The sequence below is a fragment of the Carlito syrichta genome, unplaced genomic scaffold (genome assembly GCF_000164805.1).
Source record: "Carlito syrichta isolate Samal-C Ts95f unplaced genomic scaffold, Tarsius_syrichta-2.0.1 Scaffold302579, whole genome shotgun sequence".
Taxonomy (NCBI): Eukaryota; Metazoa; Chordata; class Mammalia; order Primates; family Tarsiidae; genus Carlito; species Carlito syrichta.
In genome coordinates, this window is record NW_007246675.1 from 265118 (window position 1) to 285384 (window position 20267).

General features: G+C 33.9%; 1 protein-coding gene across 3 annotated transcripts in view; it reads right to left on the reverse strand.

The window, feature by feature from the left end:
* Nucleotides 1-1611: 1611 nt before the first annotated feature.
* Nucleotides 1612-20267, reverse strand: part of KIF3A (kinesin family member 3A) — a 43099-nt gene continuing 24443 nt past the window's right edge. Inside the window, exons 8-18 of one of the 3 annotated variants that reach the window (XM_021711769.1) lie at nucleotides 19519-19617; nucleotides 17473-17544; nucleotides 15344-15352; nucleotides 12290-12446; nucleotides 11732-11912; nucleotides 11407-11517; nucleotides 10927-11052; nucleotides 8395-8448; nucleotides 7941-8009; nucleotides 7256-7380; nucleotides 1612-4708 (exon numbers count right to left, since the gene is read on the reverse strand). In XM_021711769.1, the coding sequence (XP_021567444.1) occupies nucleotides 4660-4708; nucleotides 7256-7380; nucleotides 7941-8009; nucleotides 8395-8448; nucleotides 10927-11052; nucleotides 11407-11517; nucleotides 11732-11912; nucleotides 12290-12446; nucleotides 15344-15352; nucleotides 17473-17544; nucleotides 19519-19617 (1052 nt within the window). In that variant the 3' untranslated portion in view covers nucleotides 1612-4659. The remainder of the gene's footprint in view (nucleotides 4709-7255; nucleotides 7381-7940; nucleotides 8010-8394; nucleotides 8449-10926; nucleotides 11053-11406; nucleotides 11518-11731; nucleotides 11913-12289; nucleotides 12447-15343; nucleotides 15353-17472; nucleotides 17545-19518; nucleotides 19618-20267) is intronic. The other 2 variants (XM_021711770.1, XM_008056930.2) reach the window with 2 other exon arrangements.

The following is a 20267-nucleotide window of genomic DNA, read 5'->3' on the forward strand; positions in this document are numbered from 1 at the left end:
AAAAAAAAAAGGAAAGGAATAGTCCTCAGAGAAATGTTTTGCCGATGTGAAAGTGGTGAAACAAAAAATGGCAGAAGCACTAAATGACATCAAAATTGACGAGTTCAAAAACTGTTTTGAGCAGTGGAAAAAGTTTCGCGATAGATGTATTGCATCAAATGGAGAGTACTTTGAAGATGACTAAAGTTTAAACATGTAAGAATAAATGCACAAGTTTTTAGAAATAAATTCTAGGTTTTTTTGAATCTCCTCTCATATTTTCAAATAGCTAGGAGGATGCTGAATGTTTCTAATACAAAGAAATGATATTTGAGATGTACATACTAATTATCCTAATTTAATCACTATACATTATATGTATTGAATTATCACTATGTACCATAAATAAGTACAATTATTGTCAGTTAAAAATAATCTAAAATTTTTGAGCTGGGCATGGTGGCTCATACCTGTAATCCCAGCACTTTGGGAGGCCAAGGTGGGAGGATCTCTTGAGGTCGGGTGTTCAAGACCAGCCTGGGCAACATAGTAACATCCTTTTCCTACCAAAAATAGAAAAATTAGCTGGATGTGGTGGTCCAGGCCTCTACTTCCAGCTACTCAGGAGGCTGAAATAGGACTGCTTAAGTTCAGGAGTTTGAGGCTGTGGTGATCCGTGATCATTCTGCTGCACTTTTGCCTGGGCGACAGAGTGAAACCCTGTCTCAAAAAAACCCCACAAAAACAAAAACAAAACCAATCTTTGAAATTTGTTGACAAATAAAAATTTCTCAACTTCCACTTTGAATTTCTTAGGCCTACCTAGTAACTGGTGATTAATGTTTATCAAAAGAACATATTAACCATAGTTTCGATTGGCGATAATTCAATGTTATTGTTTTGGAGATACTTTAAACTTATGCAGAATGTTTGAGACCATTCTATTGTTACAACTAAGCAATGTTTCCTCTTATCTTTTAGTGGGATATATCTGCACAACATCTCTTTTTTTTTTTTTTTGAGTTGGAGTCTCACTCTGTCACCCAGACTGGAGTGCAGTGGCTGCTCCCGGCCACTGCAGCCTCGACCTGCTGGGCTCCAGTGATCCTTCTGGCTCAGCCTTCCAAGTAGCCAGAACTACAGGTGCGCCCTACCGCACCCGGCTAATTTTTTGATTTATCGTAGAGATGAGGTCTTGCCAAGTTGCCCAGGCGGGTCTCGAACCCGCGGGCTCAGGCAATCCACTCACCTCAGCCTCCCAAGGCATGGGATTATAGGCTTAGCCACCGAGCCCGGCTTGCACAACATCTCTCTAAGTTATGACCTGAGAACTGGTTTCTGTTCTCAAATTCCTAATGAAAAGGATAACAAATCTTGGATAAAAACATTTTTTGGTGAAAAATAGATTTTATCAATGAGAAGCACATTTAAAAATGTCTCACCCAAATTTCTGTTTTATGATGATTTCTGCTTTAAAGATCCCACACCATTAAGAGTTTCCAGGTAGAAATTACATAGCCTCTCTTAACCATACAAAATCGAGATGCCAAGCACAAAGAATCTGTTTATTAATATCAGGATGGAAGTAAACACAAAAATAGTTTAGAAGGAAGCAGACCACTACTACAGGCATTAAATAAAAGATTTTTATTCTTATTTAACCATGCTGCATGTATACATACAATATCAATATATACAACTTGAACAAATATGATTTATACATAAAATACAGTGAAATTGTGGCTTTTGAAATGGATGCAACAAACTTACTGTACAGTTTTAGTTTGGGGCAGTATACAGTATTACAGTAATGCTACTATAGTTATTAATGATTTAAATTAGTCAGACTACAGTATAAGTTCAAAGGCACTAGAAACATCTACATTTTCTTCTAGTATTTTAAGAACAAAGAATCATTAAAAAGGAAAACAAATGTATATATTAAGAAATTGGGCAGACACTGGCGTGCTTAAATGTAAACTCTACCCATTCCTTAATTCACAGCCCTGTAGTAAAGAGGACTTTCCTCAAGATAAGAGTTAAGGGGAAAGATACTAAAAACAGACTCAAAAGGAACAAAACAAACAAAAGACAATTTTAAAAATACGTTACCAATGAAGAAGCACCACCCCCTCCCCCAAAGTAACTTTAAATTTCTAGTTGCAAAATAAAAAAAATAATAATAAATAAATAAAAATCCCTTTTCTCCAGAAAGTAAATGGAATAGCTTGTCAAACATGTAGCTACAAACCCTCCCCTTGATTAACCTAATACTTAAAAAGAATCTAAACAAAAATGGGGAATACTATTATATTTTAATACCCTAACTATTAGTATATATAACTAATAAGGTTTATTAAAGAACATACTATAAACCAATAACTCTACCAAAGCTCCTTTTAATAAATAAATATTACTTTTTAGATTAAAGAGAAAAAAGAATACACATTCAATGACCTATTCTCTCTATATATGTGCCACTAATTTTAAATCTGCATATTTATTTAAAATAATGAGCAAGTGTGTTCATCTATATCCTTTCACAAAATTAACACTGAAGTTACAAAATATCTCATTTGTGGACAAAGACATGAAAATATGAAGAAACCACAGAACTGCTCCGACTGGAGCTAAGTGAGTAGCTCTAAAGCCAGTGTCTGATACTTTCATATGAATATTCAGGCCTAGTTTGATTATCAAATTTGGATATTTCATAGGATGGATATTTCATGTCCATCTGGTAGAAATAGCTCTAACATAATACTCTTTAAAAAATGGTATAGTAGCCAACTTTAAGAATTTCTCAACTGACTTTGTCTAAGATTGCCTTTTTATAGATTTTTGTATTGTGATAGGGCAAGATAGGAAAAATACCTAACAAACTGGCTTAAATTTCTATAATGTTGTAAAGCCTAATTCAGAAGTTATTCCTTTCCTATTAACTAAATTGCTAAAGGCTAGAAACTTGAACTTTTAAAAAGAAGCATTGATCTTTTTTTTCTACTGGTAAAATTAAGATTTTTGTAGAGTAATTACTAACAGAATTAAACGTGCATCATCAAAAACATTTTACAATTACCAAAATATTCTGTTCACACAAAGCTTTTACAAGACATGTATTTACCTCAAGTCTTCACAGTACCTAAACAATGCCCCCATAGAGTAAAGTTCTAAACTTCTAACTATCTTACACACTACAAAGAAAATGCTGCCAGTGAAATGCAATTCTTATTACCTAGAAAATGCTCATCATACACAGGATATGGATTACTCCACTTCTGGAAATGTACTTTAAATTTATGGACACACTTTTACCATCACTTCTGTATTATACCACCTTCACTCACTCCCACTCTATACACAGCTCTGAATTATAAACCAAGATTTAACCAAACTTATTAAAATAATACTAATTTAATAAATATTCAAAATAAAGTCTCAAAATAATAAAGTCTCAAAACCTTTGCAACTAATGTATTTCAGGGCTAATTACATAATTTAAAATCTACATAACATAAATTCAGTGGTTTAGAAGTAGCATAACTTTCCATCCAAAATATTTAGTAAGCAGCTAACAAAAGAATGAATAGTTCTATTACAACATATTTTACTATAAAATAAACAAAATATTTATCTGTAGAAGAATATGGTTTAACTGGATTAATCAACAGAAGAAATTCAGGGGAAAATATTTTCTTTTAAAATATGAAAAAAAGTGTTTCAAAGGCAAAGGATTGAAAGATATTTTTCTTATTTAACTGCAATTTCTAGACATTGGAGACCCTTCTCAAATGGGAGCTATTAGAATAATTTTCACCAAAATTTAGAACTCATACAAAGAAAAGCATACAGAAGTCACACTTCAAAATTAATTTTTAAAAATGCACACACAAGCAAAGATAAGTGACCAGTACTTAACTTCTTAATTTTCTGCAACTGTGGCTCTTCTATGTTTGTACAATTCAATGTTTCAAGAGAACATGAAACCAGAACAAAGTATATTTGATTTGAACTCCAAATGGCAAAAAAAGATCAGGAAAGGTACAGATGAAACACATTTTCAATTTTTTTAAAACATGTATACTTGTAAAGACTGTTGAATTACAAAATTTTCTACAGAAGATCAATAAGAACAGTCATCTCACACTCAAAATGCAATGATTGTTAGAAAATTAGAATGTGTTTAAACAGGCCGGGTGGGTTAGTATTAAGACAGAGTCATTTCTTAGAAGTGCAGGCCAAACATTCATACATAACAGTGCAAAATAGGGAAATTTGCTCTGCTACTTTCTATGTGCAAAACAGGACATACTTTTTTTTTCTATTTTGAAATTCTGGTTATCTAAATATACAGTAGTTGTGTAAATAGCTAACAAATTTACGTATACAACTAAACTGCAACTATCTATAGTATGATCTGCTCCCCTAACTTCCCTGTACAGTACAATTGAAGAGTAGTATGATAGCTTAAACAATCACCAGTTGTACAATGTTAATGTTATATTAACTTAATAAATATAGACTAAAAGTTATTAGGCAAATTATTATTTCCAGTCTTACTCCATGATTTACAGCTTCCACTATTTGAAGTTATGGAGAAGTCTTCAGTGTTTCAATTAAAGATTCTGTCCAGTCATGGGAATATTACTAATTTTTATTGTGACTTTAAGTCTGTAACATTTATTGAAGTAAAGAGTCAATTACAGTTTCAGGTTTTGCTGAACGCTTTCTGTTTGGAGGAGAGAAAAAGAAAGCATGAATGCTTTTCTGAAAGACTGAAATGCAAGCACTTTACATTATGTAGTAGAAATTATAGGGTGACCACAGAGTCTAGAAACAGGCCAGTGTTTGACATGTTTGACCCCGCAAAGTGATCAATTAATGCCTACCTTCTCAGACTAGGGGAAAGTCACTCAAAGTAAGTGCAAGGGGATGGCACCCCACTCCATTAGGTCAGAGTAGTGAGGGATTGGGTGGATGACAGATTCTGAAACTAGACTAAACAATGTGGCCAGGCCAAGTGGGCTGCATGCTTGCCAGATCTGAATCCCTGATTATTTCTTTTGGGGTATGCTAAAGGTGTAGGTGGATTCAGAAAAATCAAAGACACATCATCTGAGACAACAACCCACCAATACATGTATAGGGACTGATGGAAAAGCAACATTATTGTACTATGTGTACTACAATTTTGCCCAGCATATTAAACTGTGTGTTTCTAATGAGAGATACCACACTGAACACATCATGTTATATAATATCAGTAAGTTATTTATTGTGCATATTTGTCCATGTTTATGGGTTTTCATGATACTACAGGCTAATTCTGGTACACAGAGATGCTGGGTTTGGCTTTCATGATGTCAGCCCATGCATTTTTTCTAAGGTTAAATTTTTAAAAGGACATATTTTAGAAAAATGAGCATTCTGGAAACTGTATTCACATAGAATTATCAAATCATTTGTTTTAGGGTCTACATAGTAAAAAATTTTAAAAAGTACTTAAACATTGAGAGATGTCATGTAAATAATCCAGATTTCTATCTTTTCCTTAGAAAAGAGAAGATCCAGCTGAGCTTGGTGGCTCAGCCTGTAAACCTACCACTTTGGGAGGCCAAGGCAGGTAGATTGCCTGAGCCCGCAGATTTGAGACCAGCCTGGACAACTTGGTGAGATCTTGTCTCTACAATAAATCAAAAAATTAGCCAGGCGTGATAGCGCGCACCTATAGTTCTGGCTACTTGGAGGGCTGAGGTGGAAGGATTGCCGGAGGCCAGCAGGTTGATGCTGGGGTGGCCCTGAGTGTGCCACTTCACTCCAGTCCGGGCGACAGAGTGAGACTCCAACTCAAAAAAAAAAAAAAGAAAAAAAGAAAGAAAAGAAAAGATCCAGAAACAGTGAGTCCTCTATTCCCACCACTGACTAGGAAGAGAATACCAGCTACTTGCTTTAGACAGAACTGCTCTCCAGTCTGCCCCAGTGTCCACTGTGGCCTATTTTCCTCCTATAATGAGGCTAAATATCTTGCCATTTATCATCACACTTACATTGGCATTTTCCTACTAACTATAGAGCTAAGAGGAAAAATCTCTCTATTAAAAGTGGAAAAGTAGGCTGGGCTCAGTGGCTCGGTCTGTAATCCCACGCTTTGGGAGGCCGAGGGGAGTGGATTGCCTGAGCCCGCAGGTTCGAGACCAGCCCAGGAAACTTGGCAAGACCTCATCTCTACAATAATTCAAAAAATTAGCCGCGCATGGTAGCGCACGCCTGTAGTTCCAGCTACTTGGAAGGCTGAGTGGGAAGGATCGCCAGAGCCCAGCAGGTCGAGGCTCCAGTCTGGGCGACAGAGTGAGACTTCAACTCAAAAAAATAAAAACAAAAATAAAGTGGAAAAGTAAAAGATACATCTAAATGGACTCATGTTTCTTAGAACTGATTTGCTTCACTCATTAGCATAATATGCATGGCTCCTGTTGGCATATGAAAGCTTTTTAACTCCTCATCTAAATACTAAAAAAATGTAAAAATCTGTACACTTTTAATATGCAACTCATACCCCCACCGAGTCCAACTATCCCAAATGTATAAGTTATGTCTATGAGACTAACAAAAAACATTAAACCAAATAACTTCATCCCACATGTAACTCAAAGAAGAGATAAAAGAAGCTTATTTTCTACCATTTCAGGAGCCCCAGAATGTTATCATCTTAAATAATCTGAACAGCACTTGATGTAGAAAAGGAAGAGAGGAAATCAGCCCAGGGCTCCCACACATATTTTGCCCTGGGTTTATGTGATGATATATGGAAGCCTCCCAATAGTTAAGACCAGTGCCCAAAGGAGAGGGAAAGATGTCTTAGAGAAGTTTTCCTTAACTGGTAACTGAGGAAATCAAAGTTCTTGAGACAACATTTATGACAGAAAAACTAACCAGCTGAATATAATATACCTCAGGAGTCTAGCCAGGCAAATTAACTAGCATCTCATTAGAAGAATTAGTGTAAGAATTAAGGAATTAAACAAGATAATAGGTGATACATTTGGAAAGAACAAAGTGAATTAAAAATAAGTTCTACGACTCAGGAGGGTTAAAGAAGTTTTGAAGATCTTAATTCGTTAGCCAGATTTTCCTTAAATTCTCACAACATGAGGGATTTGATTTTCAATATACCAGTCAAAATATTTATCGTGTTACCTAAATAATTTTAATTTCCTTTAAATTTGTCTAATTAGAATACCTCAATGCCTTCATTTCATGGGATTCAACGACATACCTTCTTCCTGTCTTTGGCCTTGCTTTCCCCTTTGAAGTTCGAGGCCTTTCTAATTTCATCAAAGACTGACGCAGACTCTCCTCAGTATAGGCAAGATACACATGGGAAAGGTCCACTTCAAAGGGCTAAGCAGAAGAAGTAAGCACAAGGCAGTCTTATAGAAAAGAGTTAAACCACACTTGAGAGAAGATTTAAAATACCAAATAAACCCCTAGAAAAAAGTCCATAGTAGACAAAGCCAAATAAATGTCTAAAGACATCTTCTAATCTCATTATCTAAAATGTATTCACCAAAGGTTGGTGAATAAGAAACCCCAACACACTATAGATTTCCTTAAACATAATGGAAAACCATTTCTGTTTTCTATAATGCTGCTCCCTTTTCTTGTTGACCTAGGACTATAACTAACTTTGAAAAGGAAATCAGACACATTCTAGTCTCTAACCATATCCCCATGACCCAGAGAGGTGGTAAAAAGAGGACTCCAAAGAGTGAAATGGCAAGCCTGCCCTCAAGACCGATGGAGACCTGTCCTAATAACAACTCAATCTTAGAGCCTTTATTCCCAAAAGATTAGCCCATTCTTCAGCAGAGTTGATTAATAGATACCAAGTTGATAACATAATTTAATGACTCTCATTTCTATAAAGAAACAATTGTAGTTTTTTAAAAAGGTATTCTTACATCTTTCTCCTTTTTATCAGGTACTGGGGTTTGCTTCCTCATGTTATTTCCTGTGTAGGCAACACATTTCTCAAAAAGAGGAAAAGGTGGGGAGAGAGAAATGTCTTAGTAATTAATACTAGGTAATGAATTAAGCAAATTACTGTAAAATATCCTGATGTTACACTAGTAAAACATGATTTAATGCTGCAGCAGAAAGGACCCTAGTGGTCACTCAGTCCCAAATAGCCCCCGACTTTGATCATTTCTACCTAGACCATGATCTGAGTGTTATAGTTAATTATTTAACTAAAAGATATAATATAGCTAATTAGAGAAACAATCTTACCTGCCCTACTTTATTCTCATCTGATTCATCCTTTGGACCACCTTTCTCCCCATTGTAGCCAGCAAATTTATAGTCCACTGGAAGCACTCTTGAAGTATTTTATGAAAGGATAAAGGTAATACTTACTAGCTGCCATTCTCCTATGTCTTCATTCCAATGGACATAGTTTTCAATCATTTCCTTTTAAAATAGTCAAAGATAGTCTATTTTTAATAATATTTAAAATATTGAAAAATTTGGACTAAAATCTTAATAATGTTAATAATATTTTTGCTTAATAATGTTAAGTGAAAAAGTGAAGTCTTAAGACATACTTTTTTTGTAAATTTAAATATACCTACATATTTCTTGGGAATGCATATAGATACAATTTAACTATATAAAAATAAAAAGCAAGAGAATGAGGAACATAGGAATCAGGATAATGGCTACCTTGGGCTGGAAGACACAAAGGGATGAAATAGGAAAGGGGAAGACATTTGGTTAGAAGCAGATTGCTGCTTTTGTTTCAGGTGATTAATTCTCTAAAAAAAAAAAAAAACTAAATAAAAGTAGGCCTTCCAGGAACAATAAGGAGAGTATAACATGAAGCTAGGATTGATTCTGTGCACCTAAGGTCCAAAGAAAAAAAATACTAAGACTTATTTTCAGATAAAATGCGATTCAAAATAGATTTTTAAAAAAATCAATATGTTAAAGTTTATTAAAATATACTGAAAAGACAGAAATCTGGTGTTAAAAATAGAGACTGAGATTTTAAAATTATACTAGTATAAAGAATCAGCATCCGCTTGTACTTTGGGAGGCCAAGACAGGAGGACTGCTTGAGCCCAGAAGTTCAAGACCAGCCTGGGCAACATAGCAGAACCTCATCTCTAAAAAATAAAAAAAAACTTAGCATGGTGGTGTGTGCCTGTAGTCCCAGCTACTTGGGAGGCTGAAGTGGAAATATCACCTGAGCCCAGGCTGGCAAGGCTACTGTAAATCACAATCATGCCACTGTACTCTAGCCTGGGCTACAAATTACAGAGTGAGACCTTGATTTAAAAAAAAAAAAAAAAAAAAAAAAAAGCTGGGCTCGGTGGCTCAGCCTGTAATCCTGCGCCTTTGGGAGGCTGAGGTGAGTAGATTGCCTGAGCCTGCGGGTTCGAGACCCGCCTGGGCAGCAAGACCTCATCTCTACAATAAATAAAAAAATTAGCCAGGCTTGGTAGCGCATGCCTGTAATTCCGGCTACTTGGAAGGCTGAGGTGGAAGGATCGCTGGAGCCCAGCAGGTTGAGGCTGCGGTGGCCGGAAGCGGCCACTGCACTCCAGTCTGGGCGACAGAGTGAGACTCCAACTCAAAAAAAAAAAAAAAAAAAAGCAGCATCCATCAGGAGATGGATGATGATGATGATTGTACAATCTGAATGTACTTAATGTTATTGAACTATATACACTTAAAAATAATTAATATGGTAAATTTCATGTCATATTTTATCACACACACATATACAAAAAGAATTAGCATCCATAAGCAGGGAGAAAAAGGTAGCACAGGGGTTCCATTTATTCTACTTATATGATAAAGGACATTGAATAAAGGAACAGGAGGACCTATACCTTGATTCTAATTGTATTTCCATGAATCTGAGTTCTTCCAAAGGGCTTAAAAATTATTTTTTAGTCGAGACCCGCCTGGACAACTTGGCGAGACCTTATCTCTACAATAAATAGGTGGCTGTAATCCCGTGCCTTTGGGAGGCTGAGGTGAGTGGATTGCCTGAGCCCGCAGGTTCTAGACTCGCCTGGGCAACTTGGTAAGACCTCATCTTTACAATAAATCAAAAATTAGCCGGGCGTGGTAGCGCGCGCCTGTAGTTCCAGCTATTTGGAAGGCTGAGGCAGAAGGATCGCCGGAGCCCAGCAGGTTGAGGCTGCGGTGGTCGGAAGCGGCCACTGCACTCCAGTCTGGGCGACAGAGTGAGACTCGAACTCAAAAAAAAAAAAAAAAATCAGCCAGGCATGGTAGCACAGGCTTGTAATTCCAGCTACTCGGAAGGCTGAGGTGGAAGGATCGCTGGAGCCTAGCAGGTCGAGGCTGCAGTGGCCAGGAGCGGCCACTGCACTCCAGTCTGGGTGACAGTGAGATTCCAACTCAAAAAAAAAATTATTTTTTAGCTCCTTAGATACTTAAACAGATAATTATGTACTAAGAAAAGTTGACTAAAGTGAAATGTGACAGTATTTAGTCAAGAAAAAGTTATGTTCAACACTTGAAGTATAAGTATTTGCCATCAACTAAATTAGAAATAATATTTCCAGCCGGGCTCGGTGGCTCAGCTTGTAATCCTTTGGGAGGCTGAGGTGAGTGGATTGCCTACGCCTGCGGGTTCGAGACCCACCTGGGCAGGCGAGAGCTCATCTCTACAATAAATCAAAAATCAGCGGGCGTGGTAGTGCGCGCCTGTAGTTCCAGCTACTTGGAAAGCTGAGCGGAGGGATTGCCGGAGCCCAGCAGGTCAAGGCTGCGGTGGCCTGGAGCGGCCACTGCACTCCAGTCTGGGCGACAGTGAGACTCCAACTCAAAAAAAACAAAATAATAATAATAATATTTCCTTATTCCTTAACCCCAGTCAAGTGACCCAACATCTAGGTTAAAGAGCTTCCTGCTTACCTGATAATCCCGAGGTATAAAGTTATCAATAATAAGCAGTTGAAGTCGAAGCTCCCGGCTAAGTTGTCGAATGTTCTCTAGTAGGCCTTCAATCTCCCTTTGATGTTCTTGTTGGAGATCAGCCATCTACCAGAAAAATACATGAAAATATTATGAACTAACAAAATTTTAAATACAAAACAGCTCCATCTCACATAGTACACTGGTCTAAGGGGCCTTGTGAGGGTTTGCCCAATTCTTTTACAAAAATAATGGACAGAGTGGGACTATCACCATGTATTCCACATTATTTAGATTGGAAAGAAACAATTTAGCCTAATAGATACAATTTAAAACTGCACATAAAGTATAAATGTTTTATTTCTTTAAAATTGTAAGCATATATTATGGTTACTTATGGATTCTAAATCAATCTTTATCAAGGAATTCCTTTTTTAAAAATTCACAACTACATTATTAGGTAATTTCTAAGATACCAACCTCTGACTTTGCAGCCATCAGCATAGTCCAAACTTTCTTTAATTTTTTGGTCTTTCCCTGCGCTTCCTCTTGCAAACTGGTATATTTTTCTTCAATATCCAAACGTTCTTGCTATGACAAAAATTAATAACTTTAGAATAATTTTATTCATTAAATCACAAATTTAATTATTTAGCAAATGATAAAAATGTTTAGCAACTGTTACCTTCAAAGCAATCTATAAATACTGCTTTAAAATTTCATTAAGATTATAAATATTTAGCTTTTCACTAGAAAAGTCAGATCTCCGGCAAAATATTAAATTAAAAACAAAAAGTCACATTACCTCTTTTTCCTCAAGTTCTCTGCGAAGTTGCTCTGCTCTTTTCCTCCTTTCTTCCAGTTCCATGTTAGATTCTTCAAGAAGTTTTTCCTGTTCTTCAGCTTTGGCCAACAAATCAACACCACCAACAATTACCTTCTTCTCCAGAGCAGACAATTTTTCCAGCAGAGACTGATGCTCTTGTCTGTTGATTAAAATAAGTATTCTCTATATTCACTGATCATCTACTATTTTACTAACACCATTTCTCAAATTTAACAAAAATTTGGATGTACAATTTCAAAATAAAAATATAATTATGTAACATTGCTACTAAATGATACCACTGTGTAGTATTAACTTATGACTTAATCTGTAACTCAAATTCACCAGAGATAGAATAATTGAAACAGATCTAATTTTTAGAAATACACTGTATACAATGGGCCCTTCCATCCCAAAACAGCTATACTGTTGACAAAAATCAAGCTTTTATTATTATTCAATTGTCCTATTTATATATATACTACAAAAATACTAAAAATTTAAATCATGAATCCAACTCAATTCAATAATACTTACTGGGCTTTAAGAAGATCTTTTTCTCGTTTCTCTAATTCAGCTCTAGCCTTGTTTCTTTCTTCTTCTTCCATGTCAAGCTTTGTTTCAAGTGCTTTTCTCTCCTCATCAATTTTTGCTTGCATTTCAACCATCTTATCTGGGGAAACTTTCTTTTTACCTATTTGAGCCATTTAATTGCCACAATCACTAAAAATGAGTCAATGTTTCAGACTTATATACATCAACCTTTAATACTGAAATGTTTACATCCCTAAATAATACAACACCAAATATCAACATTTTAAGGAAAACCAATAATGTCTTTCATTTATATTTATTATGTTCCTAGAACTTTTTAACTGATTGCTAAATTAAACTGTTGTCCAACTGTGCAATGATAACTAAGAAAAAAAGTAAGTAGAAGTTAAGCAAAATAGATGAGCTGGAAAATAATTAAAAAAAGATTAACAGGAAAACCAAATAAAATGCAAAGATCTGTATGTTCCCAAATAACATATATAAGTGTTTAAAAAAAAAAAAAAAAGCAAATGATTCTTCAGTTACTTTTTCCTGATAACCAAGTATAAAATTAAGTGGCTCCTCAAAATACCTTCCCCAAGATAACATAAATGAGTTAAAGTCACATATAGGTATCAAATATACAGATAAAAATATCGGGCAGAATTCATATCAAGTAGTTTTTAATATATTTTTCAGAGTTTTTCTAAAATTTGTATTTAATAAGATTACTTGAAAGTACTTTATTTCACAGTATACTTTTAAAGGAAAAAAATCTATACTATATAATTATATAAATTACATAATAATTAACCAAGCATTTTACAGTTGCTGATTGGCATAATATATTTTCATCCTTAATAAACTGAAATAGCTCATTATTATGTCAAACTTAGGACCCTACATTCTCTTAAGTCAAATTAAACATGCCAAGTGTCACATATAGCAGAAAAACTACCAAATAATAAAGTTAGAATGTGGCTTCCAATTGATTATTTTAATTATATTGCCTAGTATTTTATATGCAGAGAATCGGTCGGTGTTCAATAAAAGTTTACTGATGAATTTCAAAATCACAAAATTCAAATGAAAACTCAAAAAAGAAAATTAAAACTAGCTTATTAAGCAGGTTATGAAACTGAATCAAAGACAATTCATTTCTGGTGACACAATTTCTTAGAAACATACATTCCTTCAGAAAACCAATCAAACTTTTCGTAGACTTAGTCTGAGGCTCTCCTAGCTTTCCATCATCCTTAAGTTCCTTCCCAAAGAACCACAGAGGAGGGTAAATCAGAAGAGTTTATACATTGTTAATGTGTCCACCCAAAAACTAATTCCTCCTGCTAACAAGTAAAAATATTTGAAAAATAATTATGGTGGAGATATATATCTGAGCATGTTCTTTCAGGAATTGTGAGATGAAGAATCATTCATAGGCTTTAACACTCTTTAAGACAAAATTATATCAAAACCTCAACGGTTTAAAATACATTCCTCTTAATTTCTACAGAACTGTAAGTCCAAAGCAAACCTAAGGCACAAAACAAATTAAAGGAGTGAATAAAAGCACTGATCCAAATTCATGCTGTGGTGTGGTGTGATTCATTGCATTCCAAAAGTCAAGATGTAGACCTGATTCTGTTGACTTGTTTGGCACAATCAACCTGTACTGAATCAACTTCTGAATTTGCTGCTGAAAAATAACTTTTAAAAATAATTTAACTCCTATTCCCAATGAGTTCCTAGAAAGTATCTCCCATCAGTTAAACTATTTCTTAGAAGTTTGAGGGAGAAAAGTGTAAGCTTAGGTATATAGTAAGTACAAGCATTAAAATTTTTTAAACTTCTTTTCTACCTCAGAATTACAAATATTTAAAGAAAAATGGGAAATATGTTAAGACAAAAATAATAAATGTTTGAAGACATGGATGCTAATGGTATAGAAGAGATGAACTGATCTACATACAAACATTAGTATATTTAGGCTTCTAGGGTTCTAATTGTTTTGTTTATAGTTTAAAAAAAACACATGACTATGATGAATTAATATACTACACTAGTAATTAAAAAACATTCAGCTAATTTTTTTAAACTGATGCTTTTAGTAGCAAAAATTTTGTGTTCTTGTAACATTTTCAGGAAGATGACCATGCATACACAGCTAGAGTTAGTTTCAAAAGTCTAAAACTTAAGTATATTACTTTAGCCAGAATCACTCTGACAAATCATTATATTTCTTCCCAAATAATATTTTAAGCTAAATGTGACTATGCATCAAATCTTCTAACAGGCATTTTAAAATGTGACATCACTAAAAGTCACTTTTATACATATATTTTTAAAGATTTTTAAATTTTGTTAAACCAATAAAACAACAAAAAAAAGTCTTCTAACAATGCATGATAAATTTTAGCACAAAATTTCAGGCAAATTTATATTTTGAAAACTTAATGTTATAAAGAGTATTTAGTCAAGCATTTTTAATAGCTTTTGCCACATGCTTTAACCAAAATTATGAAGGTAAATGGGCAGGAGAAAGTAAGGAAGAACTTCAGGGAAGTCCTAATTGAATTAATTTCATTTTTATTACATGAGCACAAGCATGAGTAATGAGGCATTTGATTCTCGACTTTTAAAAAAAGGAGAAAAATTTTTGAATGTAAAATCATTTATATTTGTATTTCCAAATTTTGGGTCTTTATGAATTTAGACAAAAAGGGGCCAAGCACAATGGCTTATGCCTACAATCCCAGCACTTTGGGAGGCTGAGGTGGCACTTGAGCCCAGGAGTTCAAGATCAGCTTAAGCAACATAGCAAGACTTCATCTCTACAAAAAATTTTTTTAAAAAAGAATTTAGGAGAAAAGGAAGGGTTTTTTTTTTTTTTTTTTTTTTAAGCTAAAGTTGAAAGTTTTTTTTTTTTAAGCACAAAAGATGGGTACTTACCTTGTAAAAAAATTCAATTTAAAAAATTTAATGTATTATATTTCAATAACAAAATTCTCTATCGAATAAACAATTGTACCACATGGAGTGCAAATCAATCACACCAACCTGCTTGGTCTTGCAATAAGAAGTAGTAAGCAAATCGTAGACAGGAAGCATATGCACAGAGATGAGGAGGGAAAAAAAGGAAAATATTATTTCTTTTGTAAAATAAGAAAAATGTGTAATAGCATTCATTTGTAGTATAAGTATAGAAATAAATCAAATCATTATCAAAACCGAAATAGAGTCCATGTGAAAAGAAAGCATAATCAACACAATAAGAGATGTAATTTAAGCAAGAATAATATGATTTATTTAGTCTAAGATTACAACTCAGATGAATCTCAAGAGCTCACACTGAATCCCAAACTCCTGCAAATGTAAGAGTTTAACACCATGTGGTTATGCTGACTGTAGACATGGAGCAAGGAACCTGCTAAGGTCAGGGAAACAACCTAAAGGGCAAAACGAAAACTTACGCCAATTTTAAAAATTAGTAAGTTAAAAGTAACAAAATTTACACTGTCTAGTTACAAACTTCCCAACTCAACATTCCTTCTAATATAAGGATTCCTTACGGGTGTGCCCCACTTTAAGAATATGTAACAAAAAAATCGGAACCAACTAAACAAATAAATAAAATATAGCAATCTGCATTGGGGATCTAATTAACAGAAAGATTCAATGAAGAATTTTTACAGTCAGCAAGTTCTTCCAATACACTTGATTTTCCAGTTTGATTTATAAGCAATTTTTTCAGAAAAATCGTGTATTATATAAAATGAAGTACACATGTACAGTAAACTTATTCAATCTATTAGTAGATTATTAAGGGTACTTATAATAATGATTCTACAGAAGTAAATGCCAATTGATGAGTCAAGCAAGGAACACCTAAAAAAAAAGGCCATTCATAGTTTAAAAAGAAGAATACATACAAGTTACACACAGCAACCACATGCTGGGACAACCATCTCTCCACCAACACATCCACATTACAACAAAAACAAGTTATGTGCTAGGTATGCAAATAGCAATTAAAACTTCTTGGGTTAAAAGTACAACTCACTTAATAACACACTTTCATATAACTACTCTTTATCAAGGTAAGTTTTAAAATAGAAAATTAAATTACAATGCCTCCCACTCAAATATTTTCTCATATTCCACAGTTTATAATACAAAATAATACCTCTTTATGGTTTCTAAACAATTTCATATATTTTACAAATTATTCTCTGAAATTAACTGATTTTGTAACTTGCCTACGAATTGTCAATAGAGAAAAAGATTTCTAATATTCTTGGAATTCTTTCTCTAGAAAGCTAAAAGCATAAGAACAATAAGCAATTATTTTTGTCATTAGTTTTGGAAAGGGTCATTATATAGATAATGCTTTAAAAGACAGTAAGCTGCAGGCTGATACAAGCATCACCTCCCTTTTCTTCTGAAAATAAAATATAAATAGATAAATTAAATACTTTCCAACTTAATTAAAGTTTAAAAAAAAGACTTTAAGTTTGAAATAGGTCTAGATAGATCCTGCATAAACTTCTTCTTGTGATTCTGAATTATCTAATAATACCTTAGAAAATTTTAAAAAATCTATCAGATAATTTAGAAATAGGAATAAAAATCTACTTGAAATAAAATATTATGCAATTCACCTTTATGTGCTTCAAACTTTACATTTTTCTTTATTTGGGAGCTTTCAATCTTAAGCTACTGCTAAGAATAGAAACACTTACAGAGTGTAAAATGTTTGTAACAGTGTGACATGCTATAATTGGCACTGGTGTACTTCCAAATATAATTTGTACTTTTAGAAGTTTAGAATTTGATATTGCATGTCCCTGGATCTAAGCAGAATTAGAAATTTATCATGAAACTTTAAAAAGAACTGTAAGAATCTTCTTTTATACAGCTTACTAGCTCTCTTTACATTATCGCAATTGCAAAAGCATGAATCTCTCTTCCATTGTCTCAAACATAAGCTAAAGCATATGTTTTAACAATCATGGTAAACTGGAAGCAATGAAAGGGGGTGAAGGGAATCATTGCATGCTTTGTTCTACTGAGAAGTCCAACATGTATTCTTCAAGTAATGACAGGGAGCAGTGCAGCATTTCTCAAATGAAGTCCATGGGTTATGGAAAGCCAAAGCTCTGTTAGAAAATTTAAGAGCTACCACTCACTAGGTAAGAACTTATCCAGAGGTTTCTCTATGACAGAGCATGTGGAGTCTGAACTACTGCTGCTGCCACTGCCTGGAAAACAAAGAAATGAGCCCAACGGGAACCAAAGAAAGAGGAAACAAGAAAATGAACACATACACAGAGAAAATTTCAGTTCCAGGAAAAAAAAAAACAAACAAACATAAAGGACAATCAAACTTTGAAGTAAAGAACCAAAACTTTCCCTTAAAACCAGTCTTGGCAGTTTATTCAATAATCTCTATTTTACAAAGCCATGTAGGAGAATTAGAAACTATTGCTTTAAGCAACTACTGTGGGCAAATCCTACTAGTCACCTAACATAATAATTGAGAAGGTTGAAATGACAAGAATAAAAAACAAGGAAGTCATTTGGTGACAAGTCTATCTAAATACTTAGGTTGATAAATTAAAGGAACAGATATACACAATATTATAGGAATGATAAATTACTCTTCATTATAGACAGGTTGGTCTGTCTCCATTTTCGTTATTTCTCTTCCAAAGCATCAAAGTATCAAATATAGTTATTTATGTTTAAGATTTAACAGTAAAACTTTCAAAAAAAAAAGCTCACTGAAAATTTTTAAATTTCTAAGCCTGAAAGGAAGGTATATTACTATTAAATATTTTAACATATTAAACAGTGGCATTTTCCTATTTATAATTTTATTTTTAATAAATCCATTATCTACTTTGGCTTTGAAAAGAATAAGCCAGGCTCGGTGGCTCAGCCTGTAATCCCGTGCCTTTGGGAGGCTGAGGTGAGTGGATTGCCTGAGCCCGTGGGTTCAAGCCCGCCTGGGCAACTTGGCGAGACCTCACCTCTACAATAAATCAAAAAATCAGCTGGGCATGGTAGCGCATGCCTGTAATTCCAGTTACTTGGAAGGCTGAGGCAGAAATATAGCCGGAGCCCAGCAGGTCGAGGCTGCAGTGGCCGGGAGCAGCCACTGCACTCCAGTCTGGGCGACAGAGTGAGACTCCAACTCAAAAAAAAAAAAAAGGAAAAGAAAAGAATAATCTACTCTGTGAAAAACCAGGTACGGATAGAAAAAAATTTCTCTAAATCAGGCAAACATTTTCTGCAAAAGGACTAATAAGTGTTTGAGGCTTTGTAGGCCAAATGGTTTCATGAGAGAAGCCACAGATCATATGCAAACAAATGAGCCTGGCTGTTTTCATAACATTAACAAAAACAGGTGGTGGGTTGGATGTGGCCAGCAGACATTTTGCCCACTCTTGTGCTAAGTTCATTCCTTTCCTATCTTTTGAAGTTAAAGAATTTCACAGATTTTTAATTTGGGACTCTTAATCAAGCAGTGATGGGTTTATTTTTAGCAAGACCATTTAAATAAGACAAGCAAAATATGCACTAGCTTGAAAACAATGACCACATTAATGGAAGAGAGTTCTGAAATAAATAAATATTTATGGTTAAAAAGTTTGAAATGTAGGCCATTATAATATGTCCATCTCATTTGCATGTTATCTACATTCTTATCATAACACAGTCCTACTTCATACTTGGCAACAAATGCCCCAAAACAGGGTGAGAATAAGAGCACATTTTATAAAGAAAAATAATTAAATGAAACAATAGAATTATCATACAAGTTTATTATTTAAAAATCCAGTCACTTTTAAAGAATAGTCTTGTTTGAGGAAAAACTCCACGTTAATCAAATTTCCTAAAAAACTTAGGTTCCTAACACAGATGTAATTCCCTACACAAAATGAAAATGCTAAGTAAAATTTTAAAATGCTATATCCACTATTATTGAATTTTACGATTCAAAATTCTAGAAAAAGAGAACATGTATTCTGAGTCAGCTATAAATAGATAAATATAGCAGAAAAAAACACAAGTTAACCCTGTATATGGCATATATTGTCTGTTCTAATTGTTACCATAATTAAAACTGGCAAAATAAAAGGCAAGCACTCAATTGTCTTAGGAATGTGAAACCACAATTAGGTAACAATCCTAGTTAATTTCTACAAACTAGAACACTAAACAGAACTCACCCCTTCTTTTTTTCCTTTTCTCTCCATCTTCTCCAACTTCACCCTCTTCATCGTCATCCTCCTCTGACCCACTGATATCAGAGCCCGATATTTCTTCCCCTTGGACAGAAATTTAATATGAGGATTTTTATTCTATACAAAGTTATTGGCTATTTAAGAAAATCCTATATCAATTATCTTCATTAAGTTTTTGTTGACTCAAACAACAAATTTGAATACTACTTAAATGCTCCTAGACAGTATATCAGATATGTTAATCTCAGAAATAGATAAGATGTACAGAGAGACTTTATTTTTAAAGTCCCTAAGGAGAAGTTAAATTCTGACCTATTTAAAATGTCAAATCATTAGTTTAATTCTCTCTCTATATATATATATAAATATGGGGTACAGTTATTAATTCAGTCTTCTAAAAATATGATCACTTTTTTGGAACAATTTCTCCTCAGTTTCCTGTTTAAGATTTTAAGTAATTCATTCAATTTGTAATTTTCTAAGAGTCATAAAACTGTCATCTAACATATAGTGATCCTACTTTTAGGACTGTATCACAAGAAATATTTCAAAAGAAGAGGAGCTTATTTGAATAAAGATAATGCTTACTACATATTAACTTAAAGATAAACAATCCAGTAAAAAGGAATGATTAAACCAATAAGCACTATATTGTCTTTAAATTAGTTATTTTAAAATACCACTGTCTGTATAGGAAATGTCTAAGAAAACAAAGGTAACTGGGGAGAAAAAGG